General features: G+C 44.3%; 1 protein-coding gene across 2 annotated transcripts in view; it reads right to left on the minus strand.

The window, feature by feature from the left end:
- Nucleotides 1-14576, minus strand: part of KLHL7 (kelch like family member 7) — a 48640-nt gene extending 34064 nt beyond the window's left edge. The window contains exons 1-2 of one of the 2 annotated variants that reach the window (XM_055137279.1): nucleotides 14206-14332; nucleotides 11629-11760 (exon numbers count right to left, since the gene is read on the minus strand). Coding sequence is in view for 1 of the 2 variants with exons in the window: in XM_004604084.2 (XP_004604141.1) it covers nucleotides 14206-14325 (120 nt within the window). In the remaining variant the exon portion in view is untranslated. Of the gene's footprint in view, nucleotides 1-11628; nucleotides 11761-14205 lie in introns of both variants that reach the window. The other variant, XM_004604084.2, reaches the window with a different exon arrangement.
- Nucleotides 14577-27577: the final 13001 nt, after the last annotated feature.

Below are 27577 nucleotides of genomic sequence, written 5' to 3' on the forward strand. Positions count from 1 at the left end.
TCAAGTGGCCTTGGGAGCAGTATGTTAGCAAAACAAACATCTGGATCCAAATTCAAGAGAAAAGAAAGGAAGGTATCCTGAGTTCTGTACAGGGAGAAATGAAAAAAAAAAAAAAAACTAAGGTTAACCACTTAGTGTTAACCTTAGGGCTGCTGAGAAGGAGTAAGTGGACCATGGAGGGAAATAGGACACAAGAGACACCACCCATTTCATCACAGAGATGAAATGAAAGAAAACTGTTTGCTACATCCCCGAGACGGAGAAAAGGCAAATCCTGAGAGAATGCAAGACTTTGAGAAGCAGACTATTTTTCGTTTGTCTTTGTTGTTGTTGTTGTGTGTATGTGTGTATGGGGGGCACACCCAGCAGTGCTCAGGGATTACTACTGATTCTGTGCTCAGGAATCTCTCCTTGCAGGCTCACAGGACCGTATGGGGTGCTGGAGATCAAACCTGAGTCAGTCGCACGTAAGGCAAGTGACTTACCCTCTGAACTATCACTTCAGCCCCTGTTCATTGGCTTATTGGTTCCCTATGGGGATCCCAGGCCTTAAAGAAACCCAAGATCATTTCCTAGCTCAAAGAGATGAAAAGAAAAAAAGACAAAGACAGTCTCCTGCAAGTGACAGGCTTACCAGGAGAGCAAGACAGGAGCATACTGGAGACACAAGGTGTAGAACAATCAGAAGTGAAGGGTATAGACATGTCTCACAAACAGGGGAGCACACTTAGTCACTAGACAGAACTTAATTACTTCAGCATGGCGTGGTTAAGGAATGCCAGGGCTGGGAGACGGCTCCAAGGCCAAGTACAAGTGCCTGGATGTGCCCTGGTACCCTCCTGCTCCCTCCTACAGTGACCACAGAAGAGTCCCCCCACTGCAGTATGGATGGATGTCATACTGAGTGGAGGAGTCCCCCACTCTGAAAAAAAAAAAGCCAAAGAAATGAAAAGTGAGCCGTAAATGTGCAGGATGGGCGGCAAGGAATAAAGAGCTGCTCTAAGGAAACCCAGCAGCGGAATATGTCACCCTGACACATTTCTAGCAGGTGAGCTCATCAAGTCTTCAGAGAAAACAAGCCTCCAGATTGCACCTTCACTCATTGTCCTGACTCAGAATATACCCTCCTACACCTCCCCACCTCCCTCCTAACCCCCTTCCACCCTCCTTAGGGAATGCTGCCTCCTGTGAGATTAATCATCTTTGCACTGGATCTCATCTCTGGAATCACCTACCAGTTCTCCATTCTGCCTCACATATACTTGATCTATCCATGTCAAATGAACTCTTCCTACCGGGATTTAAATATACTTCTATGAAATAGAGAAAGCCGAATAACCATCATGACTCTCACCACCTTCGGGAAAAGACTGAAAAATGGAATTTTCTACCTGTTCATTTGGATTTCGATGGTTTTCATGTCTGTCTTCCTATTAAAATTCTCACTACTGGGGCTAGAGAGATAGTACAGGGGTTAAGATTCTTGCCTTGTGCTGAGTTGTCCCAGGGTACCCCATGGTGTGTGTGTGGGTATGAGCCCCACCCCCCCATCCCCCATGCCTGCCCAAACAGTCGCAGCAGCTGAAAACCTCCACACTCCACAATTGCTGCCGTGCTTCTGGCTGGACCCCCCTGCTTGGATGAGTCTCATCCAAAAATTAATTTGTTGAAAAATTCAGGTATTTGGGGTTTTTGACTAAAATCTCCAGCCTTCATTGGGTTGGGGATGGGCTACTTCCCTTTCTCCCTGTACTTCTGAAAACTGTCATGCACATGCCCCAAAGCTGCCAGTCAGTTAAGAATTTAACTCCAACTGTATCACCCCATTAAAAATTTTGGATTCCCTGGAGCATGTGGCGAACATTTCGGCCATGCGACATCTCAAATTCTGTAACAGATAAACCAGGACTAGAACACCAGGTTGAATGGGATGTAATGGAGAAGGCAACCAATCTCAATTAACAAAACATAAACACAGAAGGCTTAATCTGTAACATTTTAGTAATCTCTTACACAAGGACTTAAGGCACCGGGGTGAGATTCAACAATCTTCACTAACTTTCTTCTAAGGAAACATTTTTTGATCATCCTTTTAGCAAGTTTAGCAAATTATTTATAACAAGCAATGTATAATAAATTATTGAGGGTCTGCCATGATGCTATGGGGACAGGCTTAAGGGTGACTGGGAAAATTAGAAACAGTGGTCATGGGAACATGCAATGGTGGTGGAGTTGGTGCTGGAATATTGAGTATCTGTCACTGACACTGTCACTGTCATCCCATTGGTCATTGATTTCCTCGAGTGGGCACCAGTAATGTCTCCATTGTGAGACTTGTTGTTACTGTTTTTGGCATATCAAATACGCCATGGGAAGCTTGCCAGGCTCTGCTGTGCAGGCGAGATACTCTTGGTAGCTTGCTGGACTCTCCGAGAGGGGCAGAGGAATCAAGCCTGGGTCGGCCGCGTACAAGGCGAACACCCTATCCGCTGTGCTATCGCTCCAGCCCATTGAGTATCTGTAACTAAACTAATAAAGTTGAAAAAAAAAAACTCTAAACTTGTATGCAACCAATCTGGTTCGATTCTTGTCCTAGGGTACCCAAAGCAACAACAGGAATGATCCCCCGAGAGCACAAGGTCAGAGAGAGCCGTGAGCACTGCCAGGTGTGGTCCAAAATGAAACAAATTCTCACTATAGCTAAGAGAGTCCTCTATAACTACATGCTATGAGCATTTTCAATTCTAATTTTATTCTAATTTATTAGCTTCAAAATTTGCCATGCTCCTGAAACTATTCCTTCTCATTTTCCTTCTATTCTTCTGGTAATTCTCTCCCATCCCTTTTGAATCTTCCTCACAGGCTCACTCCCCACTCTTTATCTTAGATCCTTGATTCTCCACAGGTCCAAAAAGCAGGAAGATTTTCTATCTATATCAAACTCACAGATTTACACCCCTTATGAAGAAGTTTTTAAACCTACAGAAAATTCACAAATGTAACTTCTACTCCTCAACTCTCAGACCCATGGAATCATCACAAACCTCATTGTCTTATGGACAACAAATACTAAACATAGCTAGGACACAAACTACAATCCTTTCCTCAAACTTTTGACCCTTATCCAGCAACTCCTTTCTAATAAATGATATCATGTTCCACCTAGTTATGCATCCTCCAAACCCTGAAAATCCCAAGTGATTCTGTGTGTTGAATTCCTCAGCATCTCAACCACCATTTTTGCCATCTCCACCACAGTAACAAAAACAACTGACATTTATTGGAAACTTACTCATTTGCAGGTTTTGTGGTATTATCTTAATTTGATCATCACAACCACACAAGGCATTTATCATTGCTAAATCCTTTCGATTTTACCTCCTAAGTTTCCAATGTTTATCATCTTTCCTTCATTGATATTTCTATTGCTGCCATCACTTGAGTGCAAGGGACCATCTCACTGAGCTACTGCAATAATTTCCAGGTCCTTCAGCAACCACTTAAAGAGCTATTTAATTCATTAGCCAAAGAAGCCTGGCATCTTTTTTCAAAAGCAAAATATGTAACTCTGACTCCTTACTCCCACACTAATATGCTTTAAAAAGTGGGGAAGAGGCTTTAGATAAAGACAGAATTCTCTGATTTCATGCACACAGGCATACAATGGCAGGCCCTCTTTCCCATGTCTCCAGTTTCATCTCACAACATCTTCTACCTTATGTTCTGTGCTCAGGTAACACTGGCCATTAATCAACTCATGTACCTGCCAATCTACGATAAGCAGGTCTTAGATTCAGGGCCTCTGCATATGTTATTTCCTCTACCTGTAAGATTTTTTCTTTCAGTGACTATATATTTCAGTTCTCAGGAATTACCACTTCCTTCCTGAGGGTCAAATCTTCCTCCCATATGCCCTCACTGCGTCATGCTTTTCTACTTAATAATAACTACCACTGTTGACAATTTAATATTTTGTTTGTGCCATTGCCTGACTAATGCCTTGCTTTCCTATTAGATTATAAACTATGTGTGCACAGGCCTTGTTGGGTTTGCTCACCAAAGCAACCCCAGATTCTATCAAAAAGGCCCAGCATACAGTGAGTTCTCAGTAAGTACTCGCCTGAAGGGGGAATTAGAAAGCCAAACCGAGATGGGAGAAATACTGATCCAAGAGGCAGTGGAAAGATGAGATTATTTATAAGGTAACATCGAGACTAAGAATGGAGGGATTGATATGTTGGTTGAATTAAAGTTGAAGAAATTCATGGAAAATATGTCAAGTGAAATCAGAAGAAAGGCAAACACATTATTATTTATTATTATTATTTGTGATCTTATTTAATTGTGGTATATAGAATATTGGATGAGGAAATGCATTGTAGTCAAGTGGGGGGATGCTTGACTCTTGACCCCAGTAAAGAGGAGAAGGATAGGGATGGAAAGAAATCAAGGGGGGAAGAAGAGAACAGGGCTTAAGTTATAGTGATGGCATGGGAGAGTGGTATAACCATATATCCAAAACACAGCCTCAACAACAATGAAAACATGAGATCTAAGCTGTAACCACTAGAACTTTATAATGTTTCTGTAAAACTGAAAAGTGGGGATTCGGGTAGTGAGGGAAGCTGACACTTATTGGATTATAGTTCCAAGCATTTTAGGTTTAACACTGGCTGTCCTTTCTCCTCTTGCAGGGAGCTTAGGTTAATTGCATTACACCCACCACAGTGCCAGGCACACCCAGTTCCAGTGAGGCACTTTCAATCCTCTGTGTTTATCATTAACCTCTCCTTTGTGCTCTTCTCCTGTCTGTTAATCACAAATATTTCCAAATCAGACCACAAATATCTCCAAATCAGACACTGTAACTCAAAAAGTCAAACCTTCCGATGACTCTGGATTTTGTTTATGTAAGTAAAATATAGATTTTCTCTTAATGTCTGTTGCATTGTTTATTTTTTTTATTTTTTTTAATTCTTTAATTAATTCACCATGTGGAAAGTTACAAAGCGTTCAGGTTAAAGTCTCAGTTATACAATGCTCAAACACGCATCCCTTCACCAGTGCACATATTCCACCACCAAGAATCACGATATACCTCCCCCCTTCCCCCCACCTCCCCAGCCCCCCACCCCGCATGTGTAACTGGTAAATTTCACTTTACTTTCACTTTACTTTGATTACATTCAATATTTAAACAAAAAAAAATTCACTATTATTGATTTGGAGTTTCTCCCCCCTAAAGTCGATCTGCTGAAAAGAAAGCATTTGGTAATTTGTTTTCCATTGCTGAGAATGAAGAGATATGAAGTCAGGAGGCTGCACTAGCAGCAGCATAGTTTTGGATTTCTGTATTTTAGTATCTAGTAATTAAATCCAGAGAAATGTCTGCCAGGAATCGCAACATTGTAAGCTTGTACCTCTCAGCTACTTTATATTCCACATATGAGTGCGATCTTTCTATGTCTGTCTCTTTCTTTCTGACTCATTTCACTCAGCATGATACTTTCCATGTTGATCCACTTATATGCAAATTTCATGACTTCATGTTTTCTGACAACTACGTAGTATTCCATTGTGTAAATATACCAGAGTTTCTTTAGCCAATCATCTGTTTTCGGGCACTCTGGTTTTTTCCATATTGTGGCTATTGTAGACAGAGCGGCAATGAACATGGAAATGCAGATGTCATCTCTACTATACCTTTTTGCCTCTCCAGGATATATTCCCAGGAGTGGTATTGCTGGGTCAAATGGGAGCTCAATTTCTAACTTTTTGAGAATCGTCCATATTGTTTTCCAAAAGGGCTGAACCAGTCGGCATTCCCACCAGCAGTGAAGGAGAGTCCCTTTCTCCCCACATCCACGCCAACACCGGTTGCTTTTGTTTTTTTGGGATGTGGGCCAGTCTCTGTGGTGTGAGATGATATCTCATTGATATATGATCATCTAATCTTTGATAAGGGAGCAAGAAATGTGAAGTGGAGCAAGGAAAGCATGTTTAACAAATTGTGCTGGCAAAACTGGACAGCAACATGCAAAAAAATGGGCTTAGACCTCCATCTATCACCATGTACAAAAATCAGATCAAAATGGATTAAAGACCTCAACATCAGACCAGAATCCCTAAGGTACATTGAAGATAAGGTCGGCAAAACCCTCCACGACATTGAAGCCAAAGGTATCTTCAAAGCTGACACGCCACTGGCCAAGCAAGTGAAAACAAAGATAAATAAATGGGACTATCTCAAACTAAGAAGCTTCTGCAACTCAAAAGAAACAGTGACCAAAATACAAAGCAATCTACAGAATGGGAAAGGATATTTATGCAGTACCCATCCGATAAAGGGTTGATAACAAGGGTATACAATGCACTGGTTGAACTCCACAAGAAGAAAACTGCCAACCCAATCAAAAAATGGGGTGATGAAATGAACAGAAACTTTTCCAAAGAAGAAATCCGAATGGCTGAGAGGCACATGAGAAAATGTTCAGCATCACTAATTATCAGGGAGATGCAGATCAAAACAGCATTGTTTATTTTAGGGCAATGTCCTTTTTGTATAAACAAAGGAAGACAGTTAATGCTATATTTTTGTAACATGGGGATTAACTGACTCCCAATAATATTTACTCCTGGGCATCCATCATATTTACTTGACTTAAGCCTCAGTTCCCCTTAGATTGACCTAATTTCCTAACACCCCAAAAGGTGGGTCCCACAGAAGGACTTGGATGGACCGTAAGCTACCATGGCCTCAAAAGGGATAGTCTGCGAAGTATGATAAATTTTGTTTTGTTTTGTTTTTGTTTTTGGGTCACACCTTGAGATGTACAGGGGTTACTCCTGGCTCACGCACTCAGGAATTACTTCTGGAAGTGCTCGGGGAACAATATGGGATGCTGGGAATCACACCCAGGTCAACTGTGTGCAAGGCAAAAGCCCTACCCACTGTGCTATTGCTCCAACCCCAGAAGTATGTACATTAAGAGCATGGTCATGGAACAAACTCTGACATAACTCAGAAAGAAGTTACTGATTAAAGACTCTGTGGGGTTAGGAAAAACAAAACTGGCCTGCAGACTGTAGTCTGGGAAATACAGGAGAGGTCCGCAGGAAAAGCCACCCTCTACCTTGAGTCCAGAGAGACCATTTGAGTTTAATCTAGGGTATAGATCAAGCCTATATCTATTACTGTTTCCATACAAAATAACTAGAAATATCATTAAGAAGTAAATTTAATGTGATTGTTTAGGTGATTAGCAGCAAAGGAAATGAAAAAGCAATATGCCCTTAGATGGAATTCCGCCCTTGAGCGGATCTCCCAGAAGGAATCTAGAATGCTGGAACTCCCAGATGATATTCTGTCTTTGGGGGAATCTCCTAGTAGAACTTTCCTTGAAGAAAGGGCTTTACATCTATTCACTGTTTAGGTTAATGTTCAACCACACCTATCTGTAATTGTTGTCCCTCAAACCATCATGATTTCTCTATAATTAATGCTGAGAGATTTGAATAAATGGCCACTGATTACCAACCACTAGTTACCAGCCTGTAGCCCTTATTACTTGGTCTGTCAGCTGGGGAGATGGTCATCAGCTCCAAACACACTAGAGTTGTTTTGGGAAGATGATGATCACCTGGTCATCATCAGTGACTGGTGGTGGAGTATTATATGCCTAAAATTAAACTATCAACAACTTTGTAAATCACAGGTAATTTTTTGAAAAAGAAAAAAAATAAAAATAATTTTTTTTTAAAAAAGTTGAAGTTCAAACATGTCTAAAAGATAATGGTTAGAATAGTTCAATAGAGACATTAAAGCTGCTCATTAAAGATAAAATAACCAAGCAGAGCCTCCCGCCTACTGACTGTGATCCTGAGGTCTCCTAACCCATTTTGGCACCAGAGCAGATTCTTGGAGCCATGCATTTTGACTGCGAACTGAACTACAACCTCGTGCCGCCCGGGGAGGGATTTTTTTCCCTCTCCACCCCATTTTTCTGAGCGAAAATGGCGGCAGCGGCAGCAACCACGCGGTGAGAGCCACCCTCTAAGACCCCTCCACCAGGAGGTAGGACTTTCTTTAGTGACGTAGCCTGTAGGTGATCCTGGGAGGGGAGGTGTTCCCGGCGCGCCTTCCGCCCAGAGATGAACCAAGAGCCGCGGCACGAGAAGCAGAGCCTCCCGCCTACTGACTGTGATCCTGAGGTCTCCTAACCCATTTTGGCACCAGAGCAGATTCTTGGAGCCATGCATTTTGACTGCGAACTGAACTACAACCTCGTGCCGCCCGGGGAGGGATTTTTTTCCCTCTCCACCCCATTTTTCTGAGCGAAAATGGCGGCAGCGGCAGCAACCACGCGGTGAGAGCCACCCTCTAAGACCCCTCCACCAGGAGGTAGGACTTTCTTTAGTGACGTAGCCTGTAGGTGATCCTGGGAGGGGAGGTGTTCCCGGCGCGCCTTCCGCCCAGAGATGAACCAAGAGCCGCGGCACGAGAAGCAGAGCCTCCCGCCTACTGACTGTGATCCTGAGGTCTCCTAACCCATTTTGGCACCAGAGCAGATTCTTGGAGCCATGCATTTTGACTGCGAACTGAACTACAACCTCGTGCCGCCCGGGGAGGGATTTTTTTCCCTCTCCACCCCATTTTTCTGAGCGAAAATGGCGGCAGCGGCAGCAACCACGCGGTGAGAGCCACCCTCTAAGACCCCTCCACCAGGAGGTAGGACTTTCTTTAGTGACGTAGCCTGTAGGTGATCCTGGGAGGGGAGGTGTTCCCGGCGCGCCTTCCGCCCAGAGATGAACCAAGAGCCGCGGCACGAGAAGCAGAGCCTCCCGCCTACTGACTGTGATCCTGAGGTCTCCTAACCCATTTTGGCACCAGAGCAGATTCTTGGAGCCATGCATTTTGACTGCGAACTGAACTACAACCTCGTGCCGCCCGGGGAGGGATTTTTTTCCCTCTCCACCCCATTTTTCTGAGCGAAAATGGCGGCAGCGGCAGCAACCACGCGGTGAGAGCCACCCTCTAAGACCCCTCCACCAGGAGGTAGGACTTTCTTTAGTGACGTAGCCTGTAGGTGATCCTGGGAGGGGAGGTGTTCCCGGCGCGCCTTCCGCCCAGAGATGAACCAAGAGCCGCGGCACGAGAAGCAGAGCCTCCCGCCTACTGACTGTGATCCTGAGGTCTCCTAACCCATTTTGGCACCAGAGCAGATTCTTGGAGCCATGCATTTTGACTGCGAACTGAACTACAACCTCGTGCCGCCCGGGGAGGGATTTTTTTCCCTCTCCACCCCATTTTTCTGAGCGAAAATGGCGGCAGCGGCAGCAACCACGCGGTGAGAGCCACCCTCTAAGACCCCTCCACCAGGAGGTAGGACTTTCTTTAGTGACGTAGCCTGTAGGTGATCCTGGGAGGGGAGGTGTTCCCGGCGCGCCTTCCGCCCAGAGATGAACCAAGAGCCGCGGCACGAGAAGCAGAGCCTCCCGCCTACTGACTGTGATCCTGAGGTCTCCTAACCCATTTTGGCACCAGAGCAGATTCTTGGAGCCATGCATTTTGACTGCGAACTGAACTACAACCTCGTGCCGCCCGGGGAGGGATTTTTTTCCCTCTCCACCCCATTTTTCTGAGCGAAAATGGCGGCAGCGGCAGCAACCACGCGGTGAGAGCCACCCTCTAAGACCCCTCCACCAGGAGGTAGGACTTTCTTTAGTGACGTAGCCTGTAGGTGATCCTGGGAGGGGAGGTGTTCCCGGCGCGCCTTCCGCCCAGAGATGAACCAAGAGCCGCGGCACGAGAAGCAGAGCCTCCCGCCTACTGACTGTGATCCTGAGGTCTCCTAACCCATTTTGGCACCAGAGCAGATTCTTGGAGCCATGCATTTTGACTGCGAACTGAACTACAACCTCGTGCCGCCCGGGGAGGGATTTTTTTCCCTCTCCACCCCATTTTTCTGAGCGAAAATGGCGGCAGCGGCAGCAACCACGCGGTGAGAGCCACCCTCTAAGACCCCTCCACCAGGAGGTAGGACTTTCTTTAGTGACGTAGCCTGTAGGTGATCCTGGGAGGGGAGGTGTTCCCGGCGCGCCTTCCGCCCAGAGATGAACCAAGAGCCGCGGCACGAGAAGCAGAGCCTCCCGCCTACTGACTGTGATCCTGAGGTCTCCTAACCCATTTTGGCACCAGAGCAGATTCTTGGAGCCATGCATTTTGACTGCGAACTGAACTACAACCTCGTGCCGCCCGGGGAGGGATTTTTTTCCCTCTCCACCCCATTTTTCTGAGCGAAAATGGCGGCAGCGGCAGCAACCACGCGGTGAGAGCCACCCTCTAAGACCCCTCCACCAGGAGGTAGGACTTTCTTTAGTGACGTAGCCTGTAGGTGATCCTGGGAGGGGAGGTGTTCCCGGCGCGCCTTCCGCCCAGAGATGAACCAAGAGCCGCGGCACGAGAAGCAGAGCCTCCCGCCTACTGACTGTGATCCTGAGGTCTCCTAACCCATTTTGGCACCAGAGCAGATTCTTGGAGCCATGCATTTTGACTGCGAACTGAACTACAACCTCGTGCCGCCCGGGGAGGGATTTTTTTCCCTCTCCACCCCATTTTTCTGAGCGAAAATGGCGGCAGCGGCAGCAACCACGCGGTGAGAGCCACCCTCTAAGACCCCTCCACCAGGAGGTAGGACTTTCTTTAGTGACGTAGCCTGTAGGTGATCCTGGGAGGGGAGGTGTTCCCGGCGCGCCTTCCGCCCAGAGATGAACCAAGAGCCGCGGCACGAGAAGCAGAGCCTCCCGCCTACTGACTGTGATCCTGAGGTCTCCTAACCCATTTTGGCACCAGAGCAGATTCTTGGAGCCATGCATTTTGACTGAGAACTGAGCTAAAATATTAGAAACCCAAAACCGCGCGGCCGCTATCGCGGCCGCGCGGACTCAAAATCTTCACCTTTACCAAGGAAGAGAAATTATTAGATGATGCTTATTCAGCAGGCCTGATTGTTGGGGAAAATTTCCAATCAACAATAGTGAGTTCTGTATGGAAATATGAAATGTACTCAATATATAGAGAGAATAATGGGAATATCATCAGCTACTTAGATGGGGGGTGGGGTGGGAGGGGGGTGTATTGGGGTTTTTGGTGGTGGAACGGGTGCACTGGTGAAGGGATGGTGGTTTAATCAGTATTTGACTGTGACTTAAACCTGAAAGCTTTGTATTTTTTTTTGTTTTCACGGTGGTTCAATAAAATATTTCTTTAAATAAAAAAAAAAAAAAAAAAAGAAAAAAAAAAAAAAAAAAAAAAAAGATAAAATAACCAACAGTTAAGACTTTCCTGATGGAGACAAAGCCCAGGCAAAAGTACAGGTCTTAGACAGATAAAAGCAGCAGCAGAATTAAAAAGAAAAGTGTCAACAGATTTGTAGATTTGGTGATGGAGAGTTCAGAATTAGCAAGTTATAGACTAAAGACCTATTATTTCTTTGTGATGTCAAAAGAGGCATAAATTGCTGAAAGGAAGGATACAAAGAAGAAACCCGGGTCAGAGGAACATAATTTAGTGACTACAAAGAAGGATCGTTTACCATTTCAGACACTTCCGCAGAATTTAGGACTTACCTGGCAGAAGGCTGCCCATTAATAGAATATTCTCTAGCTGAGCTTGAAAGCTTGGCACAAAGAAGGTAGTCAGTAACGCTCTTTGGCCAGATGGGTGTGAAAAAAGGGACAGAATCAAGAAAGCTTCGGATCCTGGAAGAGTAAGAAAGAGATGGTATCTGCTCAGCTGGAGAGAGAGAGAAAAGAAGACAGAAGAGAATTAATAGGAAAGTCTGGACGATGGGGCTAGTTTTATGGGAAGTGTGACAAAGCATGTATGCAGAATGGTTGGTAGAGAGAACAGGAAGGAAAAATGCACCATCACAGGTGTAGGTTGTGACTCTGAACCCCTCACAACCCCATTTACAGGCTGTGTACAGGTGACTACAGAGAGATGAAACAATGAATATTTAGAATCACGACATCAAGTAGTGGGAGTGTCAATGGAACCTAGGTTCGCCAATTTCACTGGATTCTCAAATTCTTAAAGGAATGAGTCTGGGCTCATTTAAGTGGAAGCCCCAGTCATCCAAGTATTCACGATCTTGATTGAACCCCAAAGGAAAGAAGTCATAAAGGGAAACAAAAATAATTATAAAATAAATATACTAATGAATAAGCACCTTTATAAAATTCATCCACTGACATTCCTCATCTGGCTCAAGATTAGCTGGTACTAATTTTGTTTATCTGAAAATTCCCATCAGTGGCTCTTGTCTGTCATTCTTGGAGAGTCCTGTGTTAAAATGTCAATGAAATCAACCATGAACTGCACCTTTACATCTATCTTGCACAAGATTCAGGAGTCCATAACATTGGTAAAAGTGCTATTGGAGGATGATCTGGAAAAACATGCAAAGTCACTGACAAAAGGCGAATTCAGTAGATTAAGGCCAGCTGCCGCCCTGGAAGAAATCTCTGGCTGCTCACCAAGCAACCATTTCCCATACTATTACTCAGTAATAGAATTTCCACTTTCCAGTAATCGTGTTTCTATTTTAACAGTAAATAAGAGAGCTGTTAACAGAACCTAAAGTCTAAGAAATAGATACAAAAAAATTTTGGGGGGGGCTGGGTGGTGAGGGTTGATGGGGTCCACTCAGCCTAGGTCTGGCCCTGTGCTACAGGAGGTGCTTTGGGATTCCAGTCCCTGGGATGGTCCCTGGGTTCACATTGGATCTCCCACATGCAAAGCATATGCTCACTCCTTGGAGCTCTCTCTCAGACCTTGAGAATCAAAATTTAAATTCAAAGAAGCAAACATCCAGTCTCAGACTATTCCCCTCTTTCGCTGCGGCTGCACTGTCTGTATGGAAAAAAGCAACACTTTTCAGGGAGGATTTGCTGAAAACAAATCCGTTCACTGGTGAACGGTTCTTAACTACCCTGCACCAGCAGATGCTGGTTAAGAGTACCAGTTAACTTGAAGTGTGTGGTGGTATGAAGATAAAAAGGTTTACACGAAAAGAACGTAATGCATACGGGATGAACATGAGTTACATCTAAGTACTAAAATCAGCCATGCACAGCTACCTGGATACAAAGGCTAGAAAAGACTTAAACCGTCTACACTTCTATTTACTGCATTCGTACACTAAGCCAGGCGAGGATGAACCAAGATCCCAGCAGCCAGAGTTTGCCTTCAGAAACTGGAAGTTAACGTCTCCATAAAAACCTGAAATTCCTTTACAGGTGTCCATATAGATCAGCAGACTGGATTTTGCAGTTACTCAATCTCACGTCCTGCTTTTTTTTTTAAGTCCCCCCCACCCCCGCCCCCGCAGAACATGGGACCGCAGCCAGAAAACCGAAACAAATCAAAGCGTCTTCTCTAGACACAGAATCAAAAAGTAACCAGGCGACTGTGCTCTGCTTATAGAATTCAGATGTTTCGGAATTCAACGACAACAACGACACGCCCCTCTCGTCTCAGTTCTCCGGCGTGGAAGACGCGTTCTTCTCACGACCCACACCTAGAGCCGGAGTCCTGCGTTTCGTGAAGCTCCCATTCAAGAGAACAAAGGGCTGCTCTTAATAACAGGGGTTCGCCGTGCCCTTAAACGGTACTTATTGATGACTAGGTCGGATCTAAATGAACACAGTACAGGTTGTGTCTTCGCCTGGCTCCGCCTCGGCTACGACTGGCGGGGGTTCATTTTAAAGACGCGCTGGCTTCGAGCCAGCAACGCTTTTGGGGGGGCTTCGGCTGGGGCTGTGCCAATGGGCTTCTTCCCACGAGATCATGCGCCACCTCGGAAGGAGTCGCCAATGGAGGAATTCTCGCCTCACAAAGAGATAAGTAGGGCAGAGGTGTTATACAACCGACACCCAACGCCGAACGCCAGGCCGAGGCACCCCTCAGGGGCGGCCCGGGTCCACCAGCATCGCCGGTGCCGGGCAGTTCTGCTCCAGCACTGCTGGACGCGACCCCTGAGCAGCAACTTGGCCCGCGCAAGGAGAGGCCCGGGGAGGCGAGCGGCGTGCGAGGCGGGCGCGGCACGGGATCCGCGGGTTGCCCGTTTCCCGCGGCCCGAGACCGGGACCCCCTCCGTCCCTTCCTCCCTCCACCGTCCGGGCAGTCCCCCCGGAGGGCGCTACCTGTTTCCGCATGCTATTCATGACGCCCATGAAACCCGCCAGCAATTTCGCTTCTTCTCGGGCAGCAAGTTTCTTCTCGGTCTTCTTCTTGCTGCTCTTCTCCACCCCGGAGGTTGCCATCCTCCGTTAGCTAGAGGTTCACTCGCGAGCAAGCCGGGGCGGGCGAGGGGATTGCACGCTCCTGGCAACGCTGGCGTCTCTGTTGACCAAACGCCGAGGTCAGTGATGCTGGATCGCCCCGCTCCAAAGCCGGCAAGCCGGCGGCGCGGCACACCAGACTAACAGATCCCCTCAGAGGAGCCCGAGGGATGCGATGCCTGGGGGTCGCGGCGACCTAGTGGAACTGCAGCGCAGCCGAGGAGTCTGCGCGTTCCTCTCCGGGGGGCGGGGCTGTTTGTGGAGGGGCGGGGGCGTGTCATGACGTCACTGGGACGCGCCGCTCTGGGAGGCGCGACGTGCCGGTACCGCCATTGCCGGTGTCTCCTGGCCGGCTTCGCGTGGACGTGCTAGCTGGTGGTGTGGGCTGTTCTCGACTGGAGAGAGACTTTCCAAATTTCAGTCACGGGGAGAGATTTATTTTTCACCTTGGATGATTAGGCGAATAACACATTAAAATGTCGCCCATGAGTGTAAACGCTCTAGGGACAGGTTTGGTTTACTCTCCGTTGAGTTGGGCTGGAGCGATAGCGCAGCGGGTAGGGCGTTCGCCTTGCTTGCAGCCTTCCCGGGTTCGATTCCTCCGCCCCTCTCCGAGAGTCCAGCAAGCTACCCAGAGTATCTCACACGCACAGCAGAGCCTGGCAAGCTCCCTGTGGCGTATTCGATATGCCAAAACCAGTAACAAGTCTCACAATGGAGACGTTACTGGTGTCTGCTCGAGCAAATCGATGAGCAACGGGATGACAGTGTATTAATTAGGCCTGGCATGTTGTTAACGTTCAGTTAAATATAAAGTGATGAAGGAATGTCACGCGCTGCTAGTTTAAAGCTCACGACATTGTACAAATTACTTACTGGGCGTTCGTATGTCAACAATACCTGTTGTATGTGTACCGTAGGTATGCTTACCTGTTGTCTTCTTGATTTGCGATACACGTCTGTCTAGACAGGGTTACTCCTAATGTATGGAACCAAGATCAGTTATTAACTCCATAAGTGTTCAGTTAAGTTTTTCCTTCGGTGCTTCTGGAATATCAAACTCAATTATAGGACTTCTTTCCTTTTCCTTAAAGCAACTTGAGGTGCTCAGAGCTGTAGCTCAGTGCTGGGGAGGTTGCTAAGGGCTACTCAGGTGACCAGGTGGTGCAGGGAATAGAACCTGGGCTTCCCTGGCAGTGCACTTCACCCCATTAAACTTTCTCCCTGACCTCCCAATAGTAGAACTTTTGAAATGAGTGTCATTTATTCTTCCTAGTGTTTAATAATATGCAGGATTGTTTTAAGTCTTATATGCTGCTATATTTCCTTCCACTTACTCATGTAGGAATATACAAATATGTTCTACATAAAATAACTTACAAAATTGAAGTGTTAAAGATCAACAGTACAGTATAACAAATGAAACATTAAGTGGCACGTAAGTCTTCATTTGGTTGTGTTGGGGGAGGTGACTCACACCAGAAGAAGTAGGGTTCCCCAGGTGGTTTATGTTAAGTGGGGAGAATACAGGTGGCAGCTTCCCACTCTCCCCACCTTGGTCACTTAGGGAAGTGCCTGGGGAAATCAAGGTCTGATGAAAGTCTTTGATGAGCATCTGCATGGTACAGACCTATGTCTCACAAGGCAGTCGTTAGACTGCACTTGAGTTCCACTTGTTCTACTGCTGGCTTGGGAAATAATTACTGCCACCCAATTCCTCAGGGAGCTGTAAAACTCAGGATGGAATTATTTTTTCCAGGAGAGAAAAGTTAGCCCCAAATCCTGCCCAGGTCTCTAGATCCATCGCCTTTCCCAACAGGAAAGAATTTCAGGAGGAGATGAATAGTGATGTAAGATAAATTTATTTGGAGAACAAGAAGACACAGAGAGAGAGGAAGAGCTGTTGGAGAGAGAACACTGACTTCTTGAGAGTGAAAAGAGCAAGTATATCACAGAGATGCAGTATATCACAGAGATGCGGGACCCTTCCCCAAAATGGAAAATTGTACCCTAAAGTAGGAAACTACATATCCAGGCAGAGATGCAGACAAATGTGCCCTCATGTACATTCACCTCTCAGGCAGAGATGTAAGCATTTGACTTTCATATGGCTAATCCAGGTTTGATCCCCAGCCTCACATCTGATTCCCTAATCCCTGCCAGGATTGATCTGCTGAGCACAGAGTCAGGAGTAAGGCCTAAGCACCATCAGGGGTGACCTGAAACAAAGAAATAAAAGAGGAAAAAATGGGGGCTGGAGCAATAGCACAGCAGTTAGGGCATTTGCCTTGCATGCGGCTGACCCAGGTTCGATTCCCAGCATCCCATATGGTCCCCTGAGCACCACCAGGAGTAATTCCTGAGTGCAGAGCCAGGAGTAACTCCTGAGCATTGCCAGGTGTGACCCAAAAAGCAAAAAAAAAAAAAAAAAAGAACTAGAACCACTTCACACTAGGGGATTATAATTTTAAGATGTTCTGTAACAAGTGTTGTCAGATGTAGAGAATTTGGAATGTTCATACGTATTGGGATTCTTCAAAAGGTGATACCTCTTTGGAAAAGATTTTGAAAAGTCCTTAAAATACTGAAAATAGAGTTATCGTATGAACTTCCATGCCTAGAAATACACCCAAGAGACTTAAAGACTTAAAAACATGCCCACAAAAACACTAATAGAGAAGTTTTGGTAGAATTGTTGTCAATAGCAAAAAGTGAAGATAAATTAAATGTCTATCTATTGATAATAAATGAACTGTTAAAACCATATAATAATATTATTTAGTTAAAAAATGAACTCAATATACAGTATAACATACACAAACCTTGAAAACATCATACTAGTTAGTGGGAATGTTGTCTGGTTCTATCTCTATGGAGAACAGCATAGAGACACTTCAAAAAATTAAGAAAAGAATTTCCATATGACCTAGCGATTCCACTTCTTGGCATCAACCTCTAAGAACAAAAAACATTATTTCAAAGAAAAGGCGTTTGTGCTCCTATGGTAATTGCAGCACTATTCACAATCCTCAAGACCTGGGAACAATCCAAGTGTCCAAGAACAGATTAGTGTATAAAGAAACTGTGGTACATATATACAGTAAAGCAGGACTCAGCTATAAGAAAAGATAAAATCTTGTAGTTTGCTGCAACTTGGATGAAACTGAAGGGTATCATGCTGACCAAAGTGAGTTGAAAGAAGGACAAATACTGAATGATCTCACACATATGTGGAGTATAGAGAAACATAATAAGGAAATAAACAACAGCCAATGATAAGACCTTGGGAGATAGCTTGCAGAATTGAGTTTGCTAAGTGGTAGGGGCAGTGGAGTGGTGGGGATTGTGAGGAGACCTAGAGACAGTGATGGAGGGATTCTGGTACTCTGGTGGTGGGCTCGGTGGAGCAACTTTGTGTTCCTGAAGCATTAATATAAGCAGTATTGTAAATCATGGTGTCTATTTTTTGAATCATGCTAAGTTAAAGAAAAAATACACAAGAGATTGTGTATTATATATTTATATTCCTATGAAATTCGTAGAATAGGCAAATATATAGGGATAGCTAGTGGAATAGTGTTTCAGGGACTGGGGGACAGAGTAATGGAGAGTGATCATTAATGAGGATGATATTTAATTTGGGAGTGATAAAATATTCTGGTTTTAGATCATGGTGATCAATCACAGGTCTGTGACTAGTGAAGACCAAGGAATTGTGGGGATAGTACAGAGGGTGGGGCACTTGCTTTGCACACAGCCTACCCAGGTTTGATCCCTCATATCCAAGATGGCCCCCTGATCACTTCTAAGAGTAATTCCTGAGTGCAGAACCAGGAGTGTGCCCCAAAAGAACAACAATAACAAAAAGACCCCACACTGAATTATGATATGTAAATGAATTGTTTTTAAAAATTGTAAATGCAGTACTTTTTCATTTTGAAAGGAAACAATAAATAGAATTTATTAGGACTCTTTTTTTCAGCAATACACCTCTAGTATATCTGTGAAGTCTCAAGTTTCATAATTGTAGATCACGGCTAGTACATGTCCTGACAAATCTTGCAGTCACAAACAAAACTATGCGAAACTGCTTCTTATGCAGAAAAAAAGATAGATGTTCCAATCATAAAATTTCTATATATGCCAAATCATTTATGTATATGTTATATTTAGCTACATATTTCTCTGTAATATATTACTTAAAATCCTGGTGGCTTGAAAGCACAATTTGATTTTAGGACACTCCCAGCAACACTCAATGCTTAGGGAGCATTCCTGGTGAAACTTATGGGGTTCAGGGAACCATATGGGGATCAAACCTCAGTTTGCCACATGCAAGTGGCACATCCCGCCCACTGGACTATTGCTGTGACCCCATAAATAGCATTTTATTATCACACAGTTTTGAAGGTTCTCAGGGCCCAGTCAGGTTATTTCCATTCAAGAACTCTCATGCAATTGCAGTCATCATGGGCACAAGCTGGAGTCACTTTTTAAACTCTTTAGTATCTTTTTAGAGGTACTGGGTGTTAGCTGGCACCTATGTGGGATTGTCATCCAGAATATCATTATATATTCTGTATGTAGAACCTCTCTATGTTAATTGGCTCTTTTCACAGCATGGTTGCAGGTTTCAAGAGAAACATATTTTAAAAGACAAGACATAAGGCCCGAGCAATAATAGTGGATAAGGCACTTGCCTTGCACATAGCCCACCTGGGTTCAATCCCCAACATCCCATATAGTCCCCTGAGCTCTGGCAGGAGTGATCCCTGAGTGCAGAGCAATGTGTGACCCAAAAACTAAAAAATAAATAAGAAGGTAAGACAGAGTGATTGGCACTTTAATGACTTAATTGCTGAAGTCATAGCATTATTTCCACTGTATTCTTCTAGTGGAGATAGTCTCAAAAGTTTTTGCTAAGTTCAAGAGAGAAAATATAGATCTTGCATCTTGGTGGAGGAGTATAAACATTTCATAGTAAGAAGGACATGTGTAGGATTCATGGGGATATCTCAGAACAACTGCCTTACAGATATGAGATCATGAATTCATTCCCTGGCACCAGCCCATATGCCAAATGGGATCCAGTGGCACTGATGTTTTTGATGCCTGGTTTTGCCAAAAAGTGTTCAAGTGAGAGTATACTGCAATAACTACATGCGACCTGCCCGCTGCCCCCTCCTGTCATTGCAACAGCAACAAAGGGAATGGGGAAATTAAAAAACTGATAAAATTCCTCTCAACAAAAAGATATGTGATGGGATATATTGTAGGAGTCATATTTGAAAAGTGCAATCTTATAATCTATTCTTTAGCCACAACAACTCATGTCTCTGACAATACTGTATTGTATGGTTGAAATTTGCAGAGTGGAAGCTGGAGAGATAGTATGGGGGTTTAAATAGTTGCTTTCCTTGCGGTTGACCTGGTTCAGTTTCCAGCTTTGTATGTGGTCCCCCAAGCAAGACTAGGAGTGAATCCTGAGCATAGAGCCAGGAGTAGCTCATGAACACAACTCAGTGTGCTACCCAACAAAAAGAAAAAAAATTGCTAAGAGAAGAACTCTAAACATTAATGGATTGGTGATACACATGCAGAACTATGAGATGTGGTAATCATTTCACAGTATATACATATATTAAATCATCATATATTGCAAAATAAAGATATTTGTATTTTTAAAAGTCTCACATTCCTTTGATGTACAGAATATACCACTGTCCTACCAGACATGAAGGCTTAATCTGAAGCTAAAATAATTGAGAGAAATACAGACTGGGGAGATAGTTTAATGTATAAACCTTATACATGGCTGACCTGGGTTTGATCCCTGGCACCCCATATGATCCCTAGAGCCCCGCCAGGAGTGATCCCTGAGCCCAAAGTCAAGAATAAGCCTTCAGTACCACCTAATTTTTGAGATTAGAAAGAATGGCTGCAGAGAAAAATTCCAGAGACTGGACCCAGGTTATGCATCCAGGATTTACAGAAGATAATCCTTGCAAAGACCCTGTTTTTCACCCACCCCTTTATCTTTGTGGACAGCATGAACTCAATTGCCAAGTGCTCATTCAACCCCCAGTTAAGAGAATATAAAAAGAAAGTTTTTCACCTTTCCCAGGATTCCTACTTAAGGGTATCCCATAACTCAACTGCCTTACCCTGCCTTGCTCTTCCTTTCCTCAAATAAAATTTCTACTGAATTCGGCCCTTTCCTCTCCAGTTGCTGTTTTTAATCCTGACTGCCTGAATGGTGCTACAGCATTGTGGTATTCTCTTTCATTTTCTAATTCTGGAAACTCCTAAGGAGGGGAGGGGGGGGTGGCTAGATAGTTGAAGTTCTTCCAACTGGCATCTGGCTGTGCTGGTCACAGGGTTCTTGGGCTCCTCCCATACAGCCATTTCCAATTGTGGGAGGTTAAGCGGGGAGGGAGTCTTATTCTGCTGAGTTCTGTTCTCCAGACTGGGTCTCACGGAACTCTGCCTTGCTGCATGTCAGCTATTGCTGCTTCTGCTGCCAAGTGCTTCTTACAGAAGTATTTCCCCCGTTGACTCTTGTTCCTCGTGAGCAGAACTCCTAGACTTGTGGGACCTGTGAGGGTGGTCGGTCAGTGTTAAGATTAAGTCCAAAATTCTGAACCTCAGACACTATTTGGCTTCAGAATCAGGACACACCATTTGGATTCCTTCCTTGGGGGGAAAAAATGATCCTGTTATTCCCTAAGGTAACAGGAAATAAACAGATTTTTATTTTTCAGGTGTGAAGAATAACACCATGCTTTCAGCTATGTCTTTTCTTCTTTTCCTTCTCCTTCTTCCCCATTTTCACTTTTTATCAGCTAGTCAGCTTTAGCACATACAACTGTCAGGAAATGGTTCTGATCGAACACAGCAGAAGTTTGATGTGACACAAGATAATAACTTGCATAGGAAGTAAATATTTGTTCCTTTTTTGAGGACCTACCCAAGCAGTGCTCAGGCATGCTGAGGGGTCACTCACAGCTGAAAGTGGGACCTTGCACATGCAAGATATATACCCTGTATACCCCGACCCTGCTCCCAACCTGTCTCCTGTCCCTGCTAATTGTTTCTAGTGGACTATAACTGACATGGGGCTACCTCTTCTAAAGATAATTCATTTACATTCATCATAACATTGGCTAATGAAAAGCATCGGCTAATAGAAAATTGTATATTTTGATAAAGTTTAGATTAATATATTTTTTTAAATTTTATTTTACTGAATCACCATGACAAAAGTTACAAAGCTTTCAGGTTTAAGTCTCAGTCATATAATGATCAAACCCCCATCCCTTCACCAGTACACCTGTTTCCCCACCAAGAACCCCAATATCCCCCCTCCCCCCCCCGCACCTGAGTGGCCGATGATCTTCACTTTATTCTCTCTATACTTTGGATACATTCAATAATAATAGTCAGAACTGACTATTATTATTTGGACCTTTCCCCCAACAACCAAACCTGCTGAAAAGGCATCATTTGATAGTTTGTTTTCCATTTGCTGAGAATGAAGATTATAGGAGCTCACGCGGTAGATTAATATTATTTGTCCAGGTTTTATTAGGTCACGTCTTTTAAGATGCTTAGAAATTATTTAATATATGCTTTCCCCCCTACTAAACATAATTTTATTATTGTCACCATAAAAGATTTACTTATGAATATGACTTTTCATAAGATAAAAAGACCCAGAGGGTGGAGCAATAGCACAGCGGCAGGTAGGGCGTTTGCCTTGCACGCGGCCGACCCTGGTTCGATTCCCAGCATCCCATATGGTCCCCCGAGCCCCGCCAGGAGTAATTCCTGAGTGCATGAGCCAGGAGTAACCCCTGTGCATCACCGGGTGTGACCCCCCCCAAAAAAAAGACCCAGAAAAAAATTGCCTAGATCACCAGTGTCTGGTCACATGGCTTGTAACCATAGGAAGGTAAGAGGTGAAAAATTTAAGCTCACAACTAGTCTTAAATTTGCAAGCCATTTTCTTTCATAGAATCAACAGGAACAAACATTTGTTGAGTTCTTACTATGTAACAATCACTGTCACTGTCACTGTCATCCTGTTGCTCACCGATTTGCTCGAGTGGGCACCAGTAACGTCTCCATTGTGAACTGTTTTTGGCATGTTGAATATGCCACAGGTAGCTTGCCAGGCTCTGCCGAGCAGGCGAGATACTCTCGGTAGCTTGCTGGGCTTTCCAAGAGGGACAGAGAAGTTGAATCCGGGTGGGCCACGTGCAAGGTGAATGCCCTACCGCTGTGCTATGGCTCCAGCCCATGTAACTTATATGTCCTTATATGCTTTTTCATATCATCTCCTTGCATATTTATAGGGCCCTCTGAGCCAGGCATTGATCGTTTGGACTTAACAAACATTTAAGAACTTTCGTTTTCAATAGCACTATTAAGAGAGGAAAAAAAATACATCACTAGACTGAAAGAAAGTATTGGCAAATCACTTATCTGTTGAGAGGCTCATTTTCAGGACATATAAAGAATTTTCAAAATTCAAGAAGGGAAAACAGTGGGGGAAAGCACTGTGCAAAATAACTGAACAGAGGGCCAGAGAAATAGTACAATGGAAGGCACTTGCCTTGCATGTAGCCCACCCAAATTTGATCCTTGGCACCACATATGGCTCCCTGAGCCGTGCCAGGAGGGATCCTGAGCACAGAGCCAGGAGCAATCCCTGACACTGCTGGGTGTGACCCCAGAGCCAAATCTTTGTTATTATCTATAGATGAATAACAGAGTAGACACTCTTCACCAAATAATAAATTTGCATGACTAGGAAACAAACACCTGAAAATATGTCCAATTCTACCAACAATTAGAGAAAAAAAATTTTTTAAATGCTCTGGGCAGGGCCAAGAGTAACCCCTGAGCCCCATCCCTCCCCTCACTCCCCAGTGTTAGATTTTGGGTCACTCCCAGCAGTGCTCAGGACTTAATCTTGGCTCTGTGATCAGAGGGCCATCTCTGGTGCTGCAGATTCAAATAGGTTAACTGAGTGCAAGGCCTTAGCCACTGTACTATCTCTCCACCTTATGGAAAACATCACTTAATACCATGGGACTGTGGGACTAGGTCAGAACAATAGTACACAGTGGGTATGCTTTTTGCCTTGCACCACCAGGAGTAAGCCCTGAGTACAGCTTGGTGTGGCCTCAAAAGCAAGACCCCTCCCTCCCAAAAATGCAGGTTAATAATTTAGCCACAAGAGGGAGTAAGATGTATGAAGCAATCACAGAAGATTTTTGATAAAAGATCTGAGGTCTCAGAATCCCCAGCAGACTGAGTTATGAAAGTAGAACCCTAAGTTTTGGAAATCTTTGTCAATATGACAGGCAACACATTATTTTCCAGGGTCAAAATTTCTTAACAAGATTGGCTAACTTTCCTCTTTTATTTCCCTTTTTGAGTTGCCTGTTTATAACCAGTGTTAGTTTTTCAAATTGATTTGCAAGCTTTCTTTGTTGAGGAGGGTTTTAGGCAAAATGAGCTTGAGTATGTAAAAATCTCCAGTAAATCATTGATGAGGCAGGATGGAGACTCTAAGAAAAGAATACAAATAAGCATATGCAGATATTCACCCGTGCTGCAGCGGGACAGGGTCCAGCAGAGGCAAAGAAGTATTCAGAGTGACCTGAAAAAACATGTCCTCATGTGACCCTTACCCATCACACTTCCTCTCAGTTGACAATTGTGCCTGAGTTACATGACTGTAGGAAGTCAGTTTTTCTTTGAGCTTTCCTCCCCGAGCACAGCCAATAAACCCCAGGGGTGCTGATCCATGTCCAAATTTTATTCTTCTAATTGTTCACTTTTTTTTTCTAGTGACCTCAGAACTCAGTGTGCCCCCTTGAGGCCAGCAGATCCCACAGAGTGGTCCAGATCCCCACTCTTGAATGTGCTCTGAGGCGGTGCTGGCTATAGTATTGCTGAGTCCTGCTCTCTGTAATCTGATCCAGTCTTGGGATGTGTGCTGACCAGTCAGCTCCCATTGCTCAGTGACCATCTATACTATCGCTACCATGGCTGACCCTGATCCAGGCCAAGCCAAACAACTCTGGCTCAAATTATGCCATAAGAAATATTGCAGATCCCGGCCCAGATAATGTTTGATCCTCGTGACATGGAGGAGAAAAGGCACAATTCATTGTCAAATAGGATCCAACCATGAATCTTCCAAACCTTTTATTTGTTTGTTTAACCTTAACCATAATGCTAATCTTAACCCTAACCCTAACTACCCTTACCGAGGCTTAGGGCTAGATCTACCAATTAGCCTGAATTGATTACCTTATTCCTGACTTTTGTTTTGAATGTTGGACATAACTTAACCTAATCCCTAACCTTAACACAAACTCTCACCTTAATCCTAACCCTAACTCTAACCCAAGCCCTATACCAAATTTAGGCCTAAATTTACAAATTAGCCTAAATGGAACAATTGCCCTATACCTAACTTTCTCTTTCAACTTTAACATAGTCAAAGTTGCCTAAATTGAATGTTTGCTCTGTGCTTTTCACTTTCAATTTATACATTGCCAAACTTAATTTTTTTTTTATTTTTTCAATTTAGTCACTGAGAGTTAGAGTTTTTCATGATTGGGTTTCAGGAGCCATAAAATGTTCCAACATTGGGGGCTGGAGCAATAGCACAGCGGGTAGGGCGTTTGCCTTGCACGAGGCTGACCGGGTTCGACTCCCAGCATCCCATATGGTCCCCCGAGCACCGCCAGGAGTAATTCCTGAGATGCAGAGCCAGGAATAACCCCTGAGCATCGCCGGGTATGACCCCAAAAGCAAAAACAAAAACAAAAACAAAAAAAAATGTTTTAACATCAATCCCTTCACCAGTGCTCTGCCGTGCAGGTGGAATACTCTTAGTAGCTTGCTGGGCAAGTCTCACAATGAGACGTTACTGGTGCCCACTCGAACAAATCCATGAACAACAGGACGACAGTGCTACAGTGGAATAAAAGAAACTTTTATTATCTATGGTATATAGAATATCAGAGTGGGAGAGCACAGCGGCCACTCAACACCTTTATTGCAAACCACAACAGCTAATTAGAGAGAGAGAACAGAAGGGAATGCCCTGCCACACTGGCAGGGTGGGGTGGGGGGGAGATGGGAGTGGGGAGGGTGGGAGGGACGCCGGGTTTACGGGTGGTGGAGAATGGGCACTGGTGAAGGGATGGGTTCCCGAACTTTGTATGAGGGAAGTATAAGCACAAAAGTGTATAAATCTGTAACTGTACCCTCACGGTGATTCTCTAATTAAAAATAAATAAATTATAAAAAAATAAATAAATAAAAATTAAAAAAATAAAAATTAAAAAAAAATTAAAAAAAAGAAACTTTTATTGACTGGCAGGATACACTCACAGTCAATTTTTGATGGGGTCTCAGGGAACAGTGGTTGCAGGAAGGTGGTGATGGAGCAGGCGGGCCGTGGCCAGGCTGGTACCCTGGCACTGAGGCTGCATGGTCAGGAGCAGGACCTGGGAGCACCCCACCAGCCTTGCATGCTCAAGCGTTCTTCAGGGTTGTAAAGCACAAGCATAGGGCCTGCCCCGCAAACTGTGAAATAACAGAATCAACTCTGCAGCCACATGGCTACCAGGCTCCCTCTTGCAGCTTTGGCCTCCAGCAGAGGCGGCTCCAAGTAGTATGTGTCACCCAACATCCAGAAATGGAGGGAACCGACTCTTTCAACTTGCACCCCTCAAACAAGCACCTCCACCAGCTGAGGGCGTCTTAGGTGCACTTCCACGCACGCACAGGTAGGTATCTAGCAGGTGCCTGGCCAGGTAGAGCGTGTCCCCAGCCAGGCCCAAGTACTCCTGCAGACATCCAAACTAGCCTATCCACCACTAGCGCACTCAGGGCCTCAAACGTGGCATGTGCTCTCCCTCTGGCGTTATCTCCCTGGCCCCTGAATTGCAGTTTTAGTCGAGCATTAATGCATTGTTTAAGTTATCAAGGCTTAAATCCCACTTTACCTCTTACTACCTGCATGACCTTATTGGTTCTTGTGTCCTAGAGAAAATGGGGCTAATAAGTATCCACCTCACAGAGTTACAGGAAGGAAGATATGAGTCAATGGGTCGGGAATCCAAAACACAGTGGCAGAAACTTCACACGTCATTGAGAAGATAAGAACTTCATATCAGATGGGCTTGGGTTTCAATCTGGACTCAGCTTCTGATATAACTGCTGTGTAAATGGCAGTTAAGCCTAATTTACAGCTTGTGTTAATTAGCTTTTAAAGTATGAGTTGTTTTAGTATTAAGTCTGAAACATTGTACCTTCCGTGATGAGCACTGCCTCACTTGATAGGACTGATTGATCCTAAGTGACCTATTATTTCAATAACAATAAGATACAATGCAGTATAGTGATTTAGACTCCCCCACCTTAAGGATAGTTTCTTTTCATAGTTTCTCAAATTAATGACTCACCAAAGGAGCATCACAAGTACTCACAAAAGAACACTTAATTCTAAGAAACTGGAAAGGTCACAGATAACAGGTATTCACCAAGATGTTATCTTCCAAATTTCCCATCAAAGAAATATGATGTCTGTTTAGGGGGTAAATACAAAGTCCATTTTCTGGCACTGCTTGTAATAAATACAGTTAAGTCGGAGGTTGCTTCTGGGTTTACCCAAAGACACCCCAAGTGCACTCCACATAATCCCCCAAATATCCTGATCCCCATTCCAATGTTATTCCTAATAATTCCAGAATTAATTCCAAAATAATTCTAAAATAATTCCAAAATAACTTCCTGTCTCCCATAGTTATATTTGAGTATATGATCTCTTGATGGCTCCATTATTGATCAGAGTCTACAGGAGAGGGAAATCTGATAAATGAATAATCCCAAAGATTTTAGTGACTTCTAGAACAACATTTTACAGTGGGTGCTGGGAAGAAATAAAGTGAAGAAATCCCATCCTAATAAGAGTTTAGGGTGACAAAAATTTTAGAGTTGGAAATGTGTTTAAGGCCCTTGACACCTCAAAAGTTCTGTTCTCTGTGGCCAAAAGATTCTGACATCCCAGTGACATTAAGACAGTGTCTTAATGTCTGCGCTAACCTATCTTCTGAGCCATCTAAGTGAAAAACAGGGTACCTGTATGGGTGCAAAGATTTGCTTCATTTGGTTTTATGTCTTTATTTGGTGTAGAAACTTTTCCTTA

This window comes from Sorex araneus, chromosome 1 (assembly GCF_027595985.1).
Source record: "Sorex araneus isolate mSorAra2 chromosome 1, mSorAra2.pri, whole genome shotgun sequence".
Classification (NCBI taxonomy): domain Eukaryota; kingdom Metazoa; phylum Chordata; class Mammalia; order Eulipotyphla; family Soricidae; genus Sorex; species Sorex araneus.